Source organism: Macaca thibetana, chromosome 13 (genome assembly GCF_024542745.1).
Source record: "Macaca thibetana thibetana isolate TM-01 chromosome 13, ASM2454274v1, whole genome shotgun sequence".
Classification (NCBI taxonomy): domain Eukaryota; kingdom Metazoa; phylum Chordata; class Mammalia; order Primates; family Cercopithecidae; genus Macaca; species Macaca thibetana.
In genome coordinates this window covers 2,487,667-2,511,789 of record NC_065590.1, presented here as the reverse complement: position 1 = coordinate 2,511,789, position 24,123 = coordinate 2,487,667, and the positions used below count along the sequence as shown (strand labels likewise).

The following is a 24,123-nucleotide window of genomic DNA, read 5'->3' as shown; positions in this document are numbered from 1 at the left end:
ACGAACGATCTAACACCCATACCTGCTATACGGTTAAGTATTCAAAAGAGGATGTGCCCAGGGGTAGTTACTGTTAGCACAAGTCCCAGGCATCCTATGAAAAACAGGGGCAGACCACCCAGGCTTTCTACAAATGAGTCAATGTTTTGCCTTTGAAGTCAATCTCTAACCTTGTGAAACGGTGACAGATAAGGACATGGGGTTCGGGAGAACGGGGCATGGTGGAAAATCAGGGGCATCAGCACCCAACGATGTGCGCTGAAACCCTAGTTGTTGTTGTTCTTCCCCGTTGCTGAAGTCAGCCCTTCGGGCCGATTCGCGGGGTTCTCACCGGGAAGTTGGGGCTGTCGCGACCGTCCGCGGGGCCTCAGGAGCTCCTGCGGGGCCGGGCCCGGGGCCTGTCCCCGGGGAGGCCGCCCAGTTAGGGCGGTCGGGAGCAGGGCGCGCCGCTGGGAAGGGGCCGGGTCGAGGCAGGCTGGGAGCTGGGGCAGCCCGGGTGGTCGGGTCGCGCGCGAGGCGCAGGCCGAGGTCCTTTGTTGGCCGCCGGAGCGGCCCCTGCACGCGCCGGGAGGTTCCAGCCAGATGCGGCGGCGGGCGGCGGGGAGCAGGCCGGCGCCCAGACCGGGGACCCGAGACCGCGGCTCCGCTCCGGACCTCGCCGGGACCCCGCTGGCCGGGCCGGCCTCCCGAACGCTAAGCAGGCTGCGCGGCGGCGCCCCTAAGTGACAGTCGCGCGGGCCACTGGCGGGGCGCGGGGCGCGGGGCGCGGGGCCGGCGGCGGGCGGCCAATGGCTGGCGGGGTCGGGGCGGCCCGGCGGGGCGGGGCGGGCGCTCCAGCGGCGGAGGCGGAGCCGGTGGGGCGGGCGGGGCGGCCGGCAGCGCCAGCGGCAGCGGTGGCCACAGCAGCTCCGCCGGCAGCCGCGGGAGCACGGAGACGCCAGCGGCGGGTGAGGGGCTCGCGGCGGCAGCGGCGGCGCGCGGGGGCGGGAGGGGCGCGGGGCGGCTGCGCGGAGGGCGCGGGAGCGGGGGGCGGCGCCGGCGGCCCCGGGCTGCGGGAGATCCACCTGCTGGTAACGGAGCCGACTGCGCCGCGGCCCGGCCGGAGCTCTGTGCGGGGAGCTGTCGGCGCCTCTGGGCGCGGGGCCGGCTCGGGGCGCGGCTGGGCCTCGGGGGCGGGCGGCGGGGCGCGGGCGGGGGCGTCCTCCCAGCGTCCCTGCCCCGCGCCGCGCACCCCTCGGGGCCGCGCGCCCTCCCTGCGGCCGGCCCGGCGCCTGGTGCGTCCCCGGCGTGGCGGGGCTCGGCGACTTTGGGGAAAAGTGGAGCAAAGTGCGGATCCGGGGGGTGCGGAAGGGGAGGGACAGCTGCCTGCGGGACCCGGGGGCTGCGCGGGAGTCGGCGCCTTCGCGGGGCCGCGGGGCAGGTGGGCGGGGGCCGGACGGTCCGGGGCGCAGGGGCAGGGGCTGCTCCCGGAGGGGACCGGCCGTGAAGCCTTCGCAGGGAATTGTCACACAAAGTGAAGGGCTGCGGGGCCCGCGTGGAAGAGCACCCCGCGTTTCCCCAGGCCTCAACTCCCTGCGTGTCGAGGAAGCCGCAGTAGGACCCTGAGGCTGGGTCTCGGGGACTCCGCCAAGTGTGCCAGGTGACATCTCGGAGGCGAGCTTTTCTGCACACCCGCCTTTATTCCTCGCAACGGTGCGTTTCTCTGGAGCGGTTTCGTTGCCTACATTCCGCATTGGAAAATAGAAGCAGTCACAATGTATGCTTGGAATGCTTTCCGTGTATTTTGCTGTTGTGCTTTTGCTGTTGGACGAATTATTTGATAAAAGATAATGACAGAGTCGTTCATTGGAACGTAGACTGTAAATTTAGAATGAAAATATGCGTTCTGTGGTTTATGTTTCTTTTTCTAAATGTTTAAAAAATAGTTTGATGAACAGGTTATCTTGACATAGATTTCCGTAACCCACACGTGTAAATCCGAAAACGCGCTGGACGATGACATTATGTAAGCTGTATTAAAGAAAACTGACTCGTTTATAAATGGCAAATAAATGAATTTTGCCATAATTGTGGTGTGTAAAGTTATATAGGCTTACGTCATGGATTTTATTGATTCCGGGTATCAGGGATTATTGTGCCTTTCATTCTTAAGGCACCTCTCTCCTGTCAGTGGGATGCTGATTAAGGAATATGCCAAACGTTCAGCAAAGTGTTCTCAGCCATGCACTATATTGAGTATTTCAGAGAACACTTTAAAATAAGTAAAGATTTTGTGTCCAGTAATAAAATGAAGACTGAAGGCCTTAAAGGATTGCTAACAAAACAGTCTGGTGTGTAGAGTTGAAAGTTCCGTTCACCTTTGGGAGGGTGGAGAAATGACTAGCAATTTTAGCCACTACCTTTTTGTTGTTGTTAAAGATTCAAACGTGTTAGGTTATAGTCTCCGAGAATATTAAGGGGCTAGATTAAAATTTTTGCAAATGTGGACACTAATAAAAATGTGGGTCACCTGTGCCTTACAAGCCAGCCTGTGAATTATGTCTTATGATTGAAGAGCAAGTAGATCCTTGTTTTTTTCCTGTCCGAAGAGTTTCTTCACTTGTGCTGTGCAGTTAAACTTATTAGCTGGGAAACCTAATTAAAAATGTATGACTACATTCTTACTGAGTAAAACACTCATATTTTTCTTGCAAAACTTCAGGGCGTATTTGCTAGTAGAATTCATTGTAGGTATCTTCTTCAGAGTTTCATAACTTCCTGGATCCAGTATTTTTTAATTTTTTCATATATTAGGGGTAGTATATCAATAGTTTACTTTGGTTTCAGAGTTCATTTACTTTTACTTGTCTCTACGCATGTCTGCGGATTTTTTTTTAACGAGTTTTATTTGTATTTAGTAAAACTTTTAAAATATCCTTTACCATATGATGGGCTCTTTACCTCTCCCATTATGAATTGAGTGCTTACTCTAATAACCTGTATGGTTTTTAGATCTTTTACTAGAACAAAATTCTTTCTGAAGTGAAACAGGGCTAAGTAGATAGCAGCTGAAAGTTATAAGTATTTTAATATAATGCCACACAGGGATTAACGTTCCAAGTTATATAATTCATAGAATTATCACCCCTGTTTTTATAATCAGAATTCATTATTGGGTGCTTATTGATTTAAGACAATTAGAGGAGACTTGATATGAAGTTGTTTTTTTGTTTTTTGTTTTTTGTTTTGAGATGAGTCTTGCTCTGTCGCCCAGGCTGGAGTGCCGTGGCGTGATCTCAGCTCACTGCAACCTCTGCCTCCCAGGTTCAAGTAATTCTGCTGCCTCAGCCTCCCGAGTAAGCTGGGATTACATGGTGGCACCTGCCACCATGCCCGGCTAATTTTTGTATTTTTAGTAGAGACAGGGTTTTGTCATGGTGGCCAGGCTGGCCTTGAACTCCTGACCTCAGGTAATCTGCCTGCCTCGGCCTCCCAAAGTGCTGGGATTACAGGCATGAGCCACCGCACCTGGCCACTGTGAAGATTTTAATATTAAACTGTAGATGTGGTCATGTTTGATGTTAACTTGTCTTAATTGTAGAAGGTGAATAAGTTCAGTCTTAGAGAACAATGATAACTTCTACTTGAGAATATTTTTAGAGCTCTTTGTCTTCAGGTAGTAAAAGAGGTTAGGTGCTTCTAGAATATTATATGGAAGATAGAGCTGCTGTCTGAGGAGGGTTAACAGGCATAGTTTGGTGGAGGGTGGTGGTGAGGTATTAGCCAAAAGCTACAGGAAGTGGAGATTTGTTTAAAGTTGCATGTTTAGACTTTGAAATTTTCCATGAATTTTGCAACTTACTCCATAGTAGATCAGTGTGTGTTATATAATTTTTAAAAAAATTTACACTTACAGTTGGGTATAATTAATACTCTGGGAAGATTCTGCAGTTTAACCTGATACTTGGAGTATCCCTGGCACTTAGCTTCATATTGCCAGGTGCAGGTGCCTCGTTTGAGAGGAAAAGTGTAGTAGATGAGAGCTTGGACTTTGGAGTCAAACAAATTCGCGTTATTTCTCTGGATTCATTTCCTTATGTGTAGAACAGGGTTAATAATGCCTGCCTCATAGGATTTTGTGAAGATTTAAACCATATGGTAGATCAGGCACATAGGAAACATTTCGTAAGTTGTAGTGGCTATCGTTATTAGTACTATGCCCCTGTGATCTTTCTTTCCTAGGGGGAATTTCTAGTAATGTTCAGTGTTAAGAAGCAGTGGTGGTGGCAAGTTCTGAATTGTCTGCTTTAATCAGTTATGCTCTTCCCTGGAGAGAATTCTCCCTTGGGACTGCTGGCCATGTTCGGAGGTACATTAACTCCCCCACCACAGTGTCAGGATATTACCAGGTGCATCCTGTGGCACCCCCTGAGGCTACCAGGAATCTGTGCACATCTTGGAGGGCCTGATGTGCCTCCAGGGATAGAGACTGACCATGCATAGAGTGGACTGGAACCAGTAGCTGGCCGGTTTTTTTGTTGTTGTTGTTCAATTAACCAAAAAAGTTTGGTTTTTAGTACAGTTAACATTTTTTGAGAACCTATTATATGCTGAATGCTGTGCCTAAGACCATTTCGTTCCCTTTTCCCAACAGCTTTGTTCCTTCAGTGGTGATTTCCCAGATTTCTTGAGTTAAAGCAATGCAGAGTGATAGGGCCTAAGGCATACCGTATCCTGGTTGGATTGCCGCATTTTCTAAATGCTTAAATATTTCCAGTTTATTTACACCCTGGGAGTGGGTTAGTCACTGGAAAAATGACATTTATTTTATGACCGTGATAAATAGCAGTAATAACTGTAACCTTTTTATAATTTATGACAATATGTGAAAGAGGACACAGGACAGATTGTTTCCTCATTTTATGAATGAAACCTTGAGACCTAGATAAGTGGCATGCCCCGAATCATGTAAGTAATGACAGAGCTGGGTCAAGGGCCCAGGTCTTTTGACCCTTATATGTTATATTCTGTCATATTCTGTCAATTTTCTTATTTAAAAAAATTTCCTATTATTGTGCAATAGGAAAACTGGGGAGAGTGAAGTTTATGTTACTCAGGAACCATTGTGTGATCGTTAGAGTTCTCATCTTGGAATCTGTGAGCTCCGTTTCTCCCTTTAAAATCAGTAGCCATCACTTTTCTTTTTACAGACCAAACAAAACCAATGAGCAGGGAATATAGTTTGAAGCTGTTTTGTATTCTTTTTCCAGGAGGAGAAGGACCAGATAATTCTAGTATGTTAAATGAGTAGTTTCGATGTAGGGATAATCTTTATAGATACAATTTAGCCACAAGTCTGTTTATAATGACGAATAGTGAATGAAGAAACTTACATTTTGCATTAGTGAATGAGCTTGTCTTTCTCTTTTCCCCCTGAATAGGAAGCGAAAAGGCCGAGGCATCAGCGTATGAAGACCGCAAAGACAATCCCGTGTACAGTTGTGAACGGCATCCCTGCTAGGCTCCTCCTGAAGATCATCTGAAATGAACCTCTCTTATTGATTTTTGTTGGCCTAGAGCCAGGAGGACTGCATTCGGTTGACTTTCAGGGTGAAACGAAAACAGTCCTGGGTGTTGTCATCGTACACATATGGACCAGTGTGATGGTGAAATGAGATGAGGCTCCGCAATGGAACTGTAGCCACTGCGTTAGCATTTATCACTTCCTTCCTTACTTTGTCTTGGTATACTACATGGCAAAATGGGAAAGGTAAGGAAAATGACTCAGAAAGTGTGCATGACATGTACTAGACTTTTTGGTTGGTTAAGGTGCCTAAATGCTTAGGTCAAATACCCTGGCATCCTGCATGTTACATGCTATCTGCTGGCAGTTTCTTACTGATAGAAAAATGAAACAGTATTCTTGGACAGAGGAGACAGAATTTCTAATTCCAGTGGGGTTTGTTTTGTTTTCAGTTTCTTATAATTGTACTTGGAGAAACAGATACTGATCAGTGGTTTTTATTATACATGACAGCCGAGTTGAATAATAAAGACTTTTGTTTTGGCATTTTGTTCTTTTTACTAAACATAATAAGTGTTTAATAAGCTTCCTTGTACTGAGTGTTGCATAAAACACTTAAAAGGACACAATTAGTGCCTTCGTGAAATTTACATGCTAATTATGCTAATGATTGGGTGCTATGTAGTTAATGATTTAAACTGTGTGCATTGACAGATTACTCCTTAGGCAAAAGTATTTAAGCAGGGATGAGTAGAAATTCTGATCGGAATATTAAAACATTTTAAAAAATTAATTACGTTTAGGCTGTTGAACCGTGTTTTAAAGAGAAGCTATCTGTTCATTGCTTGGAATTCTATAATTTAAGGATAATGTATTTATTTGCCTTTTTTTTTTTTAAGAGAAACTACTTGAAGTAAATTCCTACCCATACTTCTTACTTGTCTTCTTTCCTTTGATTAAGGAATGTTGATGATGAGAAGAAAGATGGAAATGTTGAGGTGGTTGCATATTTGGTTTGTTACAGTAGCTGTCATCACCTGGGCTATTTAAGCTGCTGTTGCTGATGTTGTTTTATTGACTCATATGAAGACAACAGAAAAGATTGCTTTGTGACCTTATTTTTTTCTGATGTGTGTTTACATCCGTGTCTATATATACATATTGTATATGTATATATCTGTGCTTGTATATGTTAAAAAAAGCTGATATAAGTAAAAACATGCTCTGTGCCTTGAGCAAGTAGAGTCTTTTCCCATTCTTTGTCTTTCTCTGAGTTGGACTCTAATTTTGGGGGGAACTCTTGGGGGACGTTGAATGAAAAACTTGCTAAAGGCCTTTTTTCTTTGTGTACAAATACGTACGTTTTAGAATTCATGTTTTTATTGTACCAAAGGAGAAGGCTTAGTCAGGAAGTGCTTTGTTTTTGTTTCCGAGACACAGTTTCACTCTATCACCTAGGCTAGAGTGCAGTGGCAAGACCTCTGCTCCCTGCAACCTCTGCCCCTGGGTTCAGGCAATTCTTGTGCCTCGGAGGAGTACCTGGGACTACACCACGCCCAGCCAATCAAGAAGTAGTTTGAATAGTTAATCAAACTATTGATTGTCCCTGACATGAGCAAAAAAATATATATATATAAATATATATATATATATATATTTTTTTTTTTTTTTTAGGAAACTTATCTATTCAGAGAATTATAGTAGTGGAGAAACTTGACCCTTCTTACTGTGCCTTATTTGAAAGCTAAGAAGTCTTGGAATCTCCGTTTTATTTTTCTTGTTTCTTATGTAAAGGCCTTATAATAAGCATCATTATTTTTATTAAGCTGTCTTTTGAATGAAAATGAATTTAAAAGCTAAAGATGCTTTCATCACGCAGTGTTAGATGCACACACACAGTCTGTTCTCTTTGATCTTCATTCTCTGAATAACTCCATAATTCCTCTTTGCAAACTTCTGCTCTGATTTTCTACTTAGTGTTTTTTCCAGACTCTTCCAGGTATCAACACAGGTTTCTGGCTATGGTTACATAAAATCTTCTGTGTTAAATGTTATCGTTTCTGTAACCGCTAAAACTGTTGGGCATTTGGATTCTTTCTAGATAGTTCTGGCAGTCAGACAGCCTGGATTTTCCAGAGAAGTCCCGCTTTGAGAGACTCAATTCTAATGCACCCATAAACCACGTGCTCTGATTTTTATTTTGAAAGTGTGGTTTCTATAACCTTTGACATTGCTAGACTAATGGTTTTTTTTTTTTTTCATTCATTCATGGGTCCCTTACATGTGCAAATCTTGCGCCTAGCCCTATATTATATGCTATTAATAAGAAAAGCCATAGGTAATTTTATGCCTTTGAGCAGCTCAGGGACTGGTCAGGGAAAGATGCATGTAAACAAATATACCATCAAATGGAATTAGATAGAAACAATAACAGTGCTTGCCTGTAAGTGTATTATATGTATTTTGATCCTCATAACAACCATGGGAGATATTATCCCCTTTCTGTAAATGGAGAAACCAAGGCAGAGTGACTGAGAAACTTACCAAGGTCATATGTTAAGTAGTGGCGTTGAAGTTTGAATTCAGGCAGCCTCATCCAAGAGCTTATGCTCTTAGCTCTTGGTCTGTTGCTCGGAACAGCAGAGGCAGAGGCTCCTAATTCTTCAGGTGCGTTACCCAGGAGGTAGAATGTGAAGGATGAATGTGAAGGCCAAGCCAGGCAGAGTGGGGAACACTGGGCATATCAGGTACCGGGAGCTGTATGTGCAGCTACAAGTTCTGAAGGGGAGTAGAGTATTCATGCTTTGGAACTGTGAGATGCTCGTTAATACCAGCACATAGGACTCTTAGGTGCTCTCAGTGTTGTCGCTGGTAATCACAGTACTGCAAGGTTCTTGTATCGGTTCAAACCCCGAGAGCGTGCTAACAGACAACATAACAGACAACGTGACAGACAACACGAGGCGGTGTGGAGCAACATGCTGTTTTAATGAGCAGGCGGGCTGAGGCCTAAAATGGTGTCAGCCCTAAGTGAGGATGGGGCAAGGGTTTTATAGTCTCCTGTAAATAGGAAGTGTCCTAGTCTGACCTAACTGCTACCTTGTACCCACATGGCCCCTTTCTCAATCTTTAGGGGTGCGTGTCTTCGGGCCAGCTCTCTTGCTGCCTCCGCTGTCTTGCTGTGGCACGCTGCTGGCGCAAGTTGCACCTTGGGACTGGGCCTGAGAAGGGAGGAGTTATTCATCTCCTTAAGCTTTCAGGCCCCCGGGAGAATCTTACAAGTACAGGTTCTAGAAGTACTGGTTTGACATAGTCCTCATTCAGCACTGGAAAGAAAACATGAGCTGGTGCATGGGATTGGCATAGGTTGGGGAGTATTTCAGGAATCCTGCCAGGGAAGCTGTGGTGCAAGACAGAGTAACAGTTTCAGCGGGGTATACTGGATTCCCACGTAGAAATGAGGCAGATTTCCAATTATGTGGATTGGACAAACTGGGACGGTTGTAGGTGGGTGTTGTGAGAGTGGGGCAGGAGTAGTTACATGTCTGTCTTGCTGGGAGGAGCAGGGCTCCTGATGGAACCTCCTGCTGGTCAGGCGCAATCTAGACCCTGGGCGAGATTGACGAAGCAGTCATAGGTCCCTGTCCATGGGGACAGAGACTGGTATTATTTTTGCAGTGCCTGATCCAGTAGTGCTTAGTAAACATGTAATAAGCATTTGTTAGATAAATGATTGATTCCTTCAGCAAAAATGTTTTTAAACAGTTTTAAACAGCTTGAGATACAATTTACATACTACACAATTCATCCATTTAAAGTGTACAGTGAATCGGTTTTTGGTATATTCACAGATATATATCCATCACCACAGTCAATTTTAGAGCATTTTTATCACCTCAAAAAGAAATCCTATACCCTTTAGCTATTACTGTCCTAATCCCCACCTCCCTCCCCTCCCCTCCTAGGGGTTAGGCAACCACTAATTTTTCCATCTCTCCAGATTTCCCTGTTCCGGATTTTCAGATCAATGTAATCCTATAGTATGTGGTCTTTTGTGACTGGCTTCTTTGACTTAGTTTAATCTTTTCAACGTTCACCCATGTAGTGGCAGATCACCTCACAGTGGGGTTACTGCACAGTATACAGACAGGATGTGCGCTTCGCCCCTTTTTACAGCTGAATAATGGTCCGCTGTATGGACATACCACACTATTTATCCACCCATCCGCTGGTGAGCTTTGGGTTGTTTCTAACTTTTGGCTAATTATGAATAATGCTGCTATAAACATTCAGGTACATGTTTCTGTGTGGACATGTGTTTTTATTTCTCTTGGGTATTTACCAAGGAGTGGAATTGCTGGGTCCTATCGTAACTCTATTATGTGTAATCATTTGAGGAATTACCAGACTTTTTCAAAGTGATGGGACCTGTACATATTCTTATTCTTTTACTTCAATCCGTTTATCTTTGAATTTACTGTGTGTCTTCTGTAGACAACATATAGTTGGATCATGCCTTTTAAAATCCAGTCTGACACGCTCTGCGTTTTGATTGGGTTGTATATTCATACATACTTAATGCTATTATTAATATAACTGGATTCATTTCTGTCATCTGACTTTTTGTTTTTCCTGTGCCTCGTGTCTTTTTTGTTCCTGTGTTCCTACCTTATTGCTTTTTTTGCGTTGATTGAATTCTAGTATAGCATTTTAATTTCATCAATGACTTTTTCACTGCTTTTGAGTATTTTTAGTAGTCTCTCAACAGAATCAGCTTTAGATTTATACTAGCTTAATTTTAGTGATATATAGGAGTGTTTCTCCTATGTAGGTCTGTTCCTTTTTACCCTTTTGGGGGGTATTGTTATACATATTACATCTGTTAATGTTGCAAACTAAACAATATATTGTTATAATTATTATTTTTATGTGTTATTATTTCCTTAGCCCATTACAGTTTTATTTCCACCTACCTCTTCTGTGCTATTACTGGCAATTGTATTACTGATATATTTCCACATGTTATAGACCCAGCAATGAATTATATAAATATTTTATACAATTGACTTTTTAAATCAGTTAACAGAAAGAAGAAAAAAATACATTAATAGTGTATATTCTAATTTCATAATTATTGCTGCTTTTTGTGTGGATTTGAACCACCATCTGGGGTCACTTCCTTTCAGCCTGAAGAATTTCCCTTAGTGTTTCTTATAAGGCATGTCTGCTAACAATGAATGCCCTCAGTTTTTGTTTATTTTCATGTCTTTATTTCACCTTTATTTTTGAAAGATAGTTTTTCTGGACATAGGATTCTTGGTTAACAAGGGCTTTTGTTGTTTTTGAACACTGGGTGTCGTTGCATTGCCTTTGTCCTCTATTTAATTTCTGCTGAGAAGTCAGCTATTAATCTTAATGGAAGTTCTCTTGTAAGTCATGTCGTTTTTCTCTTGCAGCTTTCAAGATTTTCTTGTGTTTGACTTTTTTCATTTCCACCATGTGTTTGTGGGTCTCTTTTATTGACCCTGTTTGGAGTCTGTTGAGCTTCCTGGATGAATAACTTATTGTTCCTCAGTAAATTTGGGAAATATTAAGTCATTATTTCTTTGAATGTTTTTTTCTTCTCCTTTCTCTCTCCTTTGCTTCTGGTATTCCCATTACACATGTGGTGGTGTGCTTATTGGTGTTCCACCTTTGTCTGAGGCTGTGTTCATTTTTCTTCATTTTTTTTTCTCCCTCTTGAGCTTACATAATCTCTACCAACCTGTCTTCAAGTTTGCTAATTCTTTCTCCATTGTGTTCAAATCTATTGTTGAGGTGTGTATTAGTTACGGTTCATCAGAGAAACAGAACACATACACACACACACACACACACACACACACAAACCTGTGCACATACACACAAGAAGATTTATTATAGGAACTGACACATGTGATTATGGAGGCTGAGAGGTCCTAGTATCTGCCATCCGCAAGCTGGAGAACCAGGAAAGCTGGTAGTGTAATTCAGTCTCAGTCCAAAGGCCTGGAGATAAGGGAGCCAATGACGAAAGTCCCAGTTCAAGTTCAAAGGCCCAAGGACCAGGCGAGCTGTTGTCTGAGGGCGGGATATCCTAGCTCAGACCAGAAACAAATTTGCACTTCCTCCACCTTTTTGATCTACTCAGGCTCTTAATAGATTGGACGATACCCACCCACACTGGTGAGGGTCATCTTTCCTCAGTCTACAGATTCAAATGCTAATCTCCTCTAGAAATACCTTCACAGATATATCCAGAAATAATGTTTTACCAGCTGTCTGGGCATTCCTTAGCCCTGTGAAATTGACACATAAAATTAACCATCACAAGGTCTTCTAGTGAATTTTTACTTCTATTGTACTTTCCAACTCCAGAATTTCCATTTGGTTCTTTCTTAAAATTTCTGTCTTCTTATTGATAGTTTATATTTGATGCCACTTTGTCATACCTTCTTTTACTTCTTCAATTAAATTTTCTTTTAGTTCTGTGAGTTTATTTATAATGGCTGATTTGAAATCCTTTTAAAAATAAATCCTGGCCGGGCATGGTGACTCATGCCTGTAATCCCAGCACTTTGGGAGGCTTGAAGCAGGTAGATCACTAAGGTCAGGAGTTCAAGACCAGCCTGGCCAATATGGCAAAACCCCATCTCTATTAAAAATATAAAAATTAGCTGGGCGTGGTGGTGGGCACCTGTAATCCCAGCTACTAGGGAGGCTGAGGCAGGGAGAATTGCTTGAACCTAGGAGGCAGAGGTTGCAGTGAGCCGAGATCACCTCACTGCACTCCAGCCTGGGTGACAGAGTTAGAGTCCGTCTCAAAAAATAAATAAAAATAAATAAATAAATCCAACATCTAGTTCGTCTAGCTGTACTCACAGGCAGTTTCTGTTACCTGCTTGGTTTTTTTTTTCCCCATTTGGTGTATTGGTTGTATTTTTCTGTTTCTTTGTATCTCATAATTTTTTATTGGAAACTGGACATTTTAGAGAAATGTATTTTAGCAACCCTGGGTACTAAGGTCCCCTTTACCTGTTATTAATTTGCTGGTTTATTTGTTTAGTGGCTGGCTGGAGCTTCAGCTCTTGGTTTGCCCACACTCACTCTGGGATGCCCCTTTACTCTTTCTGAGACTCCTAGACTAATTGCCAGCTGATTGTTTTATTGTTTACACCAATGCCCTGGGGCATACATTCTGCTACAAACTACATTTTGGTTCCTTTTTTTTTTTTTTTTTTTTTGACCTATGATATGTTCTATGATAAAAATCGTGATTCCTTTGAAGAAATAGTTTCTGAGGACAGTGTCTGATATTTTTCTGACCCCAGGAGGACTCCTCCTTTCCACCTCTTTTGCAGGTTGTCTCCTGCAAGCTAGTCTCCACACTCCAGGCTGTATCTTCACTAGATCCACAGTTGTCCCCATTCTCTCACCACAACTTTCACTGTTTTTGAGAGGGCTCTTAGGCCCAAACTTCTCCAGGAGCTGTTGCAAATGAAGCTCCTTCTTTGGGAAGCGATCAGGAGCTGTTCTGTGGCTCCAGACAAGATTTCTGTGTCTTGAGGTGGGACTGAGGATAATGACAGGTTTTTCTCTGAGTGGCAGCCCCGCTCTAGGAGCTGAGCACTAAGTGAAGAGGCCAGGAGGTTGAGGTTCTTGTGGCTCTGCTTTTCCAGGTGTGGAACCACTACCTTACAAGCCCCAGAAAGGGCTGTCAGGGCCGTCATATTCTCAGGACGCTGCACGCAAGGTAGAGCCTCTGTTCCATCAGCAGGGGTTGTGTAGAGTAAGAGACCCCCCACATCTCAATTGCATTTGCCTGGGACTTTTTTTTTTTTTTTTTTTTTTTTGAGACAGAGTCTTGCTCTGCCGCCCAGGCTGGGGTGCAGTGGCCAGATCTCAGCTCACTGCAAGCTCCGCCTCCCGGGTTTACGCCATTCTCCTGCCTCAGCCTCCCGAGTAGCTGGGACTACAGGCGCCCGCCACCTCGCCTGGCTAGTTTTTTGTATTTTTTAGTAGAGACGGGGTTTCACCGTGTTAGCCAGGATGGTCTCGATCTCCTGACCTCGTGATCCGCCCGTCTCGGCCTCCCAAAGTGCTGGGATTACAGGCTTGAGCCACCGCGCCCGGCCTACTTGCCTGGGACTTAACCTTAGCTACAGGCAGCTGGGGGCAGCAGGAGAAAAGTTGAAGTCCTGATTCTCCCAGGATGAAATCCCACAGCTTGGAACTGGAGAGCAAAGGGAACCCTGTGTTCTTGGCTGCTGTAGTCTGGAGTGAGGTCTCCACCTCACTGGCTGAGGAGAGGAGAGCGGGGAATGATCTTGGTTCAAATACTGTGCTCTCACTTTTCTCACTGAATTTTTATAGGTTTTCTCATATAGGTATTTCTTCATTTGCTGTTTGTCCTTGAGGCAATTTTCAGGTCCTCTTAAGAGGTTTTTTAAACAATAGTTGTCACTAGTTTCACTTCACAGGGGATCAGCAGAGCTTATTCTGTTGCGTTGGAAGTGGAGCTCCAAAAATATTTTGAAAATGCTTTATTCATTACCAGATTTCATCAAATTTAATACACTATTAGATGCACCGTGATTGTAAAGTACTGCTAAGCAGGAAAAGCAACTGCTGATTAAACTATGACATGCCATCACGTGTAAGAGTCCCCTTGATTTCAGATGTTGAAATATGGGAGAAAATGTGTATCTCTGAATCAGTAGACTGCAGTATATTCTGAGAAAACACTTACTGTAAGAAAAGATCAGATTCATATCCTGTTAGCTATAACAGAAACACCAGACAAAGCATTTTTATGGAAAACTATGATTCTTCTTTGTAAACAGTGAATCAAAGTTTTTAGATTTGTTTGTCTTTACAGAATAAGCAAAGCTGCTTTCAAATACGATATAAGGAAAATTAATACTAAGTCTAGGATTTGGAATATGCTGTCATCATTCTGGCTTGCCGAAATTGTCGACCTGTGTTTTTTGAGTGCCTTCTGTGTGCCAGGCACTGTTTGTGATCTGGAATACATTAGCATTCGAACATGTCAGAGGAATATCCTTGCTACAGTGTAGGAGAGGAGGGAGGAGAGAGCCGCAAAACAGTAAAACAGTAAATTAAACAGTAAGTTGAACAGCAGTAAATGTTTTAAAAAACTTTATTATGAAATACTTTTAGATGTACAATAAATGTACAAAAATAGTACACAGATTTTCCCTTATACCTAGCCTTCCCCAATATTAGCAACTTATATATAATCAGAGTAGAATAATTTTCTAAACCAAAAAATTAATTTTGATTTAAAATTGTTAACTAATCTACAAACCTTATTTGAATTTCACCCGAGTTCCCACTAACGTCCTTCTGTGCCAGAGTCCAGTCTAGAATCCCACAGTGCATTTAGTTGTCATGTCCTCTTACTTTCTTCCAGTATGGAAAATTTCTTCCATTTTTTTTTTTTTTTTTTTTGAGATGGAGTCTGGCTATGTTGCCCAGGCTGCAGTGCAGTGGCACGACCTCGGTTGCAGTGCAGTGGCATGACCTCAGCTCACTGCAACCTCCACCCCCCGTGTTCAAGCCATTCTCCTATCTCAGCCTCATTAGTAGCTGAGATTACAGGTGCTCTCTACCGTACCTGGCTAATTTTGTATTTTTAGTAGAGATGGGGTTTCACCATGTTGGCCAGGCTGTTCTCGAACTCCTGACCTCAGGTGATCTGTCAGCCTCGGCTTCCCAAAGTGCTGGGATTACAGGTGTGAGCCACTGTGCCTGGCCTTTTCTTTGTCTTTTATGTCCTCGACATTTTTGTGGAATGCCCCTTAATTTGAATTTGCCTGCTGATTTATCTGGTTAGATTGAGGCACAGTCGTATACTTATATAGTTGAATAAGTATATATGGTTGAATCTCTGTATGCACAGAGTCAACCAACCACAGATGGAAAATGTAGTTAGGTCTTCAGCGTTTGTGTCTGTCCTGAAACATGTACAAACTTTTTTTGGTCATTATTCTCTAAAAAACACAGTATAATAACTATTTATATAGCATTTACATTGTATTAGATATTATAATGTTATAAGTAATCTAGAGATGATTTAAAGTATGCAAGAGGCTGTGTGTAGGTCACATGTAAATACTGTGTCATATATCAGAGACCTGAACGTCTGCAGATTTTGGTATACTCAGAGATACTGGAACCTATCCCCCATGGATATCAAGGGACAACTCTAATGCATTTCTGACAGGAATACCACAGAAATGATGTTGATGTTCTGTCCTTTTTTTTTGAGATGGAGTTTCACTCTGTAGCCCAGGCTGGAGTGCAGAGGTGCAATCTCGGCTCACTGCAACCTCTGCCCCCCGGGTTCAAGCAATTCTCCTGCCTTAGCCTCCTGAGCAGCTGGGATTCCAGGTGCCCGCCACCACACCCAGCTAAGTTTTGTATTTTTAGTAGAGACGGAGTTTCTCTATGTTGTCCAGGCTGGTCTCAAACTCCTGACCTCTCAGGTGATCTACCCGCCTTGGCCTCCCAAAGTGTTAGGATTACAGGCGTGAACCACCACGCCCAGCTACCTTTTTTTTTTTTTTTTTTGAAACGGGGTTTCACTCTGTCACACAGGGTGGAGCGAAGTAGTGTGATCATGGTTCACTGCAGCCCTGACTTCCTGGGCCTAATCAGTCTCCTCACCTCAGCTTCCAAAGTTGAGGGAAGGACCGCAGGCATGCACTACCATGCCCGGCTAATTTTTACAATTTTTTGTAGAGACAGGGACTCACTGTGTTGTCCAGGCTGGTCTCGAACTCCTGGGCTCAAGCAATCCTCCTGTCTCAGCCTCCCAGACTGCTAGAATTATAGGCATGAGCCACTGCACCCTGGCTGTGTCCTTCAGTTACCACGTTATATCAGGAGGTGTGTAATGTTGATGCGTCTTGTTACTGGTGATGTTTGCTTCGATCACTTGGTTGAAGTGGTGTCTGATAGGCTTTTCCAATGTAAAATTACTATTTTTCTATTGTAATTAATAAGCATTTTGTGGAAGCCAATATCCTGTTTCTCATCATACTTTTACCTACAAATGTTAACATCCTTTGATGATTTTTGCCTGCAGCAGTTTTTTCAAACTTTTATTTTAAGTTCAAGGGTACAAATGCAGATGTGTTGCATAGGTAAACTTGTGTCATGGGGTTTGTTGTAAAGATTATTTCATTACCCAGGTATTACACCCATTAGTTATTTTTTCTGATCCTCTCCCTCCTCACACCCTCCACCCTCCTGAAGGCCCCAGTGTCTGTTGTTTCCCTCTGCGTGTCCACGTGTTCTCGTTTAGCTGCCACTTAGGAGAACAGGGCGTATTTGGTTTTCTGTTCCTGCCTCCAGCCCCATCCATGTCCCTGCGGAGGACATAATCTCATTCTTTTTTTATGGCTGCCTACAGCAATTCTTACTGTGGTGTTTTCCAAATGTAACTTTCTGTTTCCATCATGCATGCTGTACTTATCAATTAACTGGAATTCCACTGTAACGAAGAGATGAGATGTCTCTTCTCCTTCATTTTTCTTTTTTCTCTCTTTTTTTTTTTTCGAGATGAAGTCTAGCTCTGTCGCCCAGGCTCGAACACAGTGACACAATCTCGGCTCACTGCACCCTCTGCCTCTCGGATTCTCGGATTCAGGTGATTCTTGTACCTCCACCGCCTGAGTAGCTGAGATTACAGGTGTGTGCCACCACGTCCAGCTACTTTTTTTTTGTATTTTTAGTAGAGACAGGTTTCACCATGTTGGCCAGGCTGGCCTTGAACTCTTGACCTCAGGTGATCCACCTGCCTCAGCCTTCCAAAGTGCTGGGATCACAGGCTTGAGTCACCACGCCCAGCACTCCTTCATTTATTTCTTTACATAAATATGAACTCATGGATATTTAATTCTGTGGGTTATGATCCTTTATTACAGTAACTTATTTTGTCGTTGACATTGTCTCAGAGGTGGCCATTAGGAGCTTCCTCAAGTTGGCTTCTGAGCCTTTTGTTGTGCCCCTATCATTTTATTCAAATTTATCGAGGTGAAATTAACATAACAAAATTAACCCTTTTAAAATAAACAATTTAGTACATTCACATTGTTGTGCAACTACCACCTCTATCTAGTCTCCATCATTTTTAGAGCCATTTTTTCCTATCTGGTACCGTAGCATGCGCCAGGCTTGTCCTGTATTTTCTCTACTCCAGTCCTGGAAGCAATCATCTTTCCAAGGAGCCTCTAGTTCCTTTGGAGAATGGAGTCTCGCTGGGCTCATTCCTACTGTGGCACCATCTTTCCAGGCCCTCTCAGTGCACAGAGCGAGGGGATACATGTGTGCATGCATAGCATCCGCAGCTATTGCCATGTCCACCTGCATTTCTTAAAACTAAACACCATGAATTCATAGTGATCCCTTGGATTTTAATCGAATACTGTAGTGTCCATGCTAGTCTCCTCTTTTCCTTATTTGTAAGTCCTGTCTCTGATGGTAAAAAAAAATATGGCTCTGGCAGGGTGTGGTGGCTCATGCCTGTAATCCCAGCACTTTGGGAGGCTGAGGCAGGTGGCTCACTTGAGGTCAGGAGTTTGACACCAGCCTGGCCAACATGGTGAAACCCCGTTCCTACTAAAAATACAAAGAATTAGCCGGGCTGGTGGGCGCGCCTGTAGTCCAACTGTTCAGGAGGCTGAGACACTAGAATAGCTTGAACCTGGGAGGTGGAGGTTGCAGTGAGCTGAGATCGCACCGCTGAGATCGCACCACTGCACTCCAGCCTGGGTGACAGAGTGAGACTCTGTCTCAAAGAAAAAAAAGATATGACTCTTACTATCCCGGTAGAATTGCTTATGCTCAATCCCACTATATACAAACAGTAGTTTCAGACTTCTAACCCATACACAAGTGAAAATTAAATTTACTAGGGTACAATGTTTGTGCATAGTTCTTCTTGTATTTAGTCTTGTAATATACAGATGCTGTTTTCTAAAGTTACTTAGCTTATATTTTAGTCACTTCCTCTTCTGTGTGGTTATGTTATTCATTTATAATCTGTTTAGGTCCCTATATTACTGTTTGTATTCTGTTTTGGGTTTCTCCCATGTCCTGCTAATTGCAGTCATTTACATTTTGGATGTGTGAAACATCTTGATTCTGAGTCAGAACAGGAAAAAAGGTATGCTGAGAGATGTGTTTCTTCTCATTCCTTCTGTCCCATTTCTGTTCCTTCCTTCTTTCTACCCAGTTCCCATCCCAATACCTTGTAGGTATTCAATCTCACTATCTTCTGGTTTATCCTTCCTGGATTTCTTTTGTATTTTTAGTGTAGACAGGGTTTCACCATGTTGGCCAGGCTGGTCTGGAACTCCTGACCTCAAGTGATCCACCTGCCTCAGCCTCCCAGAGTGCTGGGATTACAGGTGTGAGCCACTGTGCCTGGCCTACAGGTTTTTTGTTTTTTGTTTCTGTTTATTTTTTAGATTAGATTTAGCCTCAATTTTTTTATTCAAACCACGGTAAATCAAGAATTTAGTTTTTGGGAGAAAACTCTAGTTGCCAATTATGTTGTAAACATGAAAGTCTGGGGATAGAGTTGATTTGATTAACATTTAGATTTAAATAACTTATTTGGGAAAAGTGGATTCTGTATCTTTTTTTGCTGAAGTATATTTTGCATGTCTATTAATATTTACTTTTCAAAACCTAAAGATAAAAGGCCATTTTTTTTTTTTTGAGACATCGTCTTGCCCTGTTGCCCAGGCTGGAGTGCCGTGGTGCGATCTCAGCCCACTGCAGCCTCCATCTCCAGGCTCACTGCAGCCTCTGGGCTCAAGAAATCCTCCCACCTTAACCTCTTGAGTAGCTGGGATTACAGGTGTGTACCACCACACCTGGCTAATTTTTAAAAAATTTATTTTTAGTAGAGATGAGGTCTCACAGTGTTGCCACGGCTGGTCTCAAACCCCTGAGCTCAAGCAATCCTCACACCTTGGCTTCCTAAAGTGCTGGGATTACAGGCATGAGCCACTGTGTCTGGCCCAAAAGGGCATTTTTTTTTTAAGAAGCTCTGTTCTGTGTATTTCCAATAGGAAGCTAGAAAGTAACTTAAAGCAAATTATAGTCAGTATTCATTTGGCAAAGTTTGTTTCCAGCTTAAATAATCATATATGTTCACATGTCAGGGTTTTGTCTTCCCTCCACAGTTGAGATGAGATGACATGATTTTCTAACCAAGAAGATGAAGGGTTGGCATGGGAATGCATCTTCATTTCGGCAGGTTTACATATTTATTGCATTCAGAGCAGTTTCTCTTCTTTAAGCAATGTTGAAAGTATAAGAAAGATCTAAAAAGTGCACAAATCGTAAGTGTACAGTTCTGTGAGTTGTCACAAAGGGTCACCCCTGTGTAACAAACTCCAGAAAGCACATTTGGCATTTACCTGTCTTTCCTGTATTTTGGTGCACACGTTGGTCCACAACTATTTCAGTCGTCAGGTCAGCAGCTTTTTAAAAAGCAGTCTTTCTCACAGTGCGTCTCTGAAGGACCCAGACAAGTGATGAGAATCGGTGGTGTTACTCATGCGTTCATGGGGGTGTGAACACAGTGCTGTGATAGCACTGGGGTAGAAACAGCACATTCAGATGAGGGATTCTGGAAAGGCTTCTCACAAGAAGCGGTGCTGGAGTTGGTCTGAAAAGAAGACAGGCATTTAATGGGGGAGAAAGGTATTTCCTGTGTTAATAGCGAAGGTGGATGTTGGATTGAACCCAGGAGTGGGCACGTGGTAGTGTTTGGTCTGATGGATACGGGTCCAGATGCACAAAGGATGGAGAAGAGTGGAGGAGACTGAGGGAATGAGGAGGGGACAGGGACTGTTAGAGCTGGGAGCAGGGATGGTAGCAGTAAAGGTGACAAGAGATCTGAAGGGCTCAGCAGGAATTTGTGGTGAAGAGTGTCATTATGTTACTACTTTATCCTAAATTTTACTTGCTATAAAATATCCTGCTGTGTGTTTTGACTCATGCCCATAATCCCAACACTTTGGGAGGTTGAGTCAGGAGGATCCCTTGAGATGAGCCCAGGCAACAAAGTCAGACTCCATCTCCACAAAAAAATGTAAAACTTAGCCGAGTGTGGTGGCTTTTGTCTGTGGTCCCAGCTACTCAGGAGGCTGAGGCAGGAGGATTGCTTGAGGACTGGGATGTCGAGGCTGCAGTGAGCCATGATTGATGCTAGCATGGTACTTATGCATGTGTGAACACATGTCTTTTTTTCTCCTGTAAGTTACTTAAGCGGATAGCTGATTTTTTTTTCTGAACTTCAAACACCTCCATCAATATAAGAAATAAGTACAAATATTGGAAAACTACCATATCTATATTTAAACGTATTATTATCAATACTATGGGCTTTTTCATTAATTTCTTCATTTTGAAACCTTCCTAAGGTTAATAGTAATTCTTATTTTTATACCTGTCTGGGATTTTAGAAATCTTACCAAGCTGGAAAATAAAAAAGTGAACGTCTTCTGGGACGATGCGTGTCAAATGTGATCAGGATTATTGACTGAGCATTGAGTGGGCGCCAGGAACCTGGTTGCTTCCCTGACATAATTTAAATCTAGGTTTCTTGTTGTCTGGGTCCTTTTTTTTTTTTTTTTTTTTCCCAAATTAACTTGTTAGTTTAATGAGGACTTTTGAGCTCAGATTTATGATATAGATTTTAGTTTTTCCCAGGCTGGTGTTTCCCCTATGGAATAGCGTTCCTTACCAACCACTTGTGGTGATATCGACTTAGTAGAGAGATTGCAAACTTAAGCATTTCTTGTTGGAATCTTCTGATCAGAAGGCCGCTTAGAGTTTTTTTCTCCTTCTCAGACAAGAGATCTAGTCTAGCATCTTGGTTATTTTACGATAGATGACTGATTTTTTTTTTAACCCAACTTCTTTTTGTGACCACTGTGCTTATCTTCCTCCCCACCCCCTGTTCTTCTTATACTTCTTCGTTTGCTCCAAAACTGTGGGTTTGCACAGAACTTCCTTTTTCCTTCCATCATTATTGCACACACAGATAGACAAAAGTTTCTATGTAAGCAGACATACTTATTAGATGAAGGAAATAACAAATCTATGACTGTCTTCTACTTATTCAAACAGAAAAAATTGCTGGGCACAGTGGCTCACGCCTGTAACCCCAGCACTTTGGTAGATCACGTGAGTTCAGGAGGTCAAGACCAGCCTGGGCAACATGGTGAAACTGCCACCCTCTCCCTTCCGCTCCCCGTCTGTACTAAAAATACAAAAATTAACCAGGCATGGTGGTGCGCGCCTGTAGTTCCGCCTACGCAGGAGACTGAGGCAGGAGAATCACTTCAACCGGGGAGGTGAAGGTTGCAGTGAGCCGAGTTCGGGCCACTGCACTCCAGCCTAGGTGATGGAGTGAGACTCTTGTCTCAAAACAAAAACAAAACAACAACAACCCAAATTGACACAAAATTAATCATATTCCTTGTCTTTATCTTTTTGCATTTCAACTTTTTTTTTTTTTTTTTTTTTGAGACGGAGTCTCGCTCTGTCGCCCAGGCTGGAGTGCAGTGGCCGGATCTCAGCTCACTGCAAGCTCCGCCTCCCGGGTTTACGCCATTCTCCTGCCTCAGCCTCCCGAGTAGCTGGGACTACAGGCGCCCGCCACCTCGCCCGGCTAGTTTTTTGTATTTTTAGTAGAGACGGGGTTTCACCATATTAGCCAGGATGGTCTCGATCTCCTGACCTCGTGATCCGCCCGTCTCGGCCTCCCAAAGTGCTGGGATTACAGGCTTGAGCCACCGCGCCCGGCCCATTTCAACTTTTTTGGAATAAGTTTTTTTTTTTTTTTCAAATGTGTATCCACTAAATATAATTTGTTTTCTCTTAATGTCTACATTGTCACAGCCTGGCTCCTGGGTACCGTGTTAGGCTGTTTTCTTTGCCTTTTCTGCATTCTCCCCTGACATCCTTGAAAGCACTCTTGCGTTCTCACCCTGTTTCCATGCTTGCAGACCCATCCTGGTTTTTATTTTCCTGTTTGATGATGTGGAATTAGCTATGTCTTAAGAGTCCTAGTTCCTTTCACGAGGAATTGTTTTAGAGACTGCAGAATTTGGGTGTCTGTGAGGGTTAGTGATGGACAAAAGTGTTCCTGTTGTTTTTGGGAAATGGGAAATGGTCATTTTTTGTTTTTTTCCGATTTATCCAGTCATGTTGCTGTACTCTCCTTTTCAGTGAGATTTCACTGATGGCTAAGACTTCGCTGTGTGGGGGTGAACTCCAGCTCACTAAAGTGAAGTTCTAAGAGGACTGGAGTTTTGTAGGGACACTGGGTAGCCTGAACCTCTTACTTAAAGGAGAACGTGAAAAGTGTTGTGGGCTAGGGAAAGAGTTTGCCAACTAGTTTATCTCTTGCTTTATGCTGTGGCAGATGGCCAGTCATGGCTTGAATTTGCCCCTTTGTTTGTCCTGGCAAGCTTCTGTGTAGGGAGGCTTCTGTTGGCAGCTTGGTTGCTGTTTCAAAGTACCAAAAATTTTGAAAAACATTCTTCCCAAACCCTGTGTGTGAGTTATGGAAAAAGGAGGTAAATGTTCCAGGAAATCTCATACTCCTAAACTGGATGTCCAGCGGTTGGCTACCATGTTAGGTTTTTCCCTTCTACTGGGCTGTTCTTTCCTTAAGTTGGTGTCAGTTAAACTTAAAAACTCGAACGTCAAGACTTGTAAAATGTCTTATTTTTGTTGCGCCTCATAATATGCATTTATCTCAAGTTGCCTCTTTTGTAATTCTGCAACATTCTCCCTAAAATAGACAAAATCTATCTTTTGTCCATTCCTGTTTTTCCCTTTTTAAATTGGTAATAAAGTCCCATTTGTTTGCAGACAGTTGTGCAGAGAAATAATAGGACCGATCGGACCTCCATTCTTGCCGTATGCTGTTGTCATTTCAGGGGAAATAAGCCTGTAGCTTCTAAACTGAAAACAAGCTCAGGGTTGGTGCTTGGGAGCGTGAAGAGCACCCTTTGTAGACCGCATTTTTCTCTGTGGTCTCATTTAGTCCACACTACAGCTACAGGGAAGGAAGTGAGTATTAATATCCCTGTTTGACATGAAGACACGCAGGCAGTTAGCAAAGTACTTAATCCAGCTGTATGAGATGACTAGAAAGTGATAGAAAGAAGGTCTGACCCTAGGTGTGTCTGGTTCCGTGGGGTGTACAGCCAGAATCGGCTCTCAGGGCAGTAGAGCAGTGTATTCTGGATGGACCCTCCACAGATGAGCTTCTGGAATGCTCAGTCACCCAATGTGATTGCTTTGGATACTTTTCACAAAACTGTATCTTCTTAGCTAGTATTTAATTATATTCTCACCCTATTGTTTATATTGCATTTCTTTTTAAGTACACAGTTTCCATTTAAGAAAGTTGGCAAAAAACTAGTTTGGCTTGATGGTGAAACAACCAGTTTAACTGTTGTTTTTAGGTTAAAAAATCAGTTCACGCCGCCATTCGTTAAAGGATACCTCAATCATGCAAACATCTGTTGTTCACTCCAGCAGAC

At 43.2% G+C, this 24,123-nt stretch overlaps 2 protein-coding genes across 4 annotated transcripts in view; both read left to right on the top strand.

The window, feature by feature from the left end:
• Positions 1-24,123, top strand: part of LOC126934347 (cytochrome c oxidase assembly factor 5) — a 521,053-nt gene that overhangs the window by 364,586 nt on the left and 132,344 nt on the right. The window lies entirely within an intron of this gene.
• The window catches only part of MGAT4A (alpha-1,3-mannosyl-glycoprotein 4-beta-N-acetylglucosaminyltransferase A), a 126,783-nt gene continuing 103,518 nt past the window's right edge, over positions 859-24,123 (top strand). The window contains exons 1-2 of one of the 3 annotated variants that reach the window (XM_050755119.1): positions 859-947; positions 5,421-5,749. In XM_050755119.1, the coding sequence (XP_050611076.1) occupies positions 5,656-5,749 (94 nt within the window). In that variant the 5' untranslated portion in view covers positions 859-947; positions 5,421-5,655. Of the gene's footprint in view, positions 948-1,484; positions 1,693-5,070; positions 5,274-5,420; positions 5,750-24,123 lie in introns of those variants that run through there. The other 2 variants (XM_050755118.1, XM_050755120.1) reach the window with 2 other exon arrangements.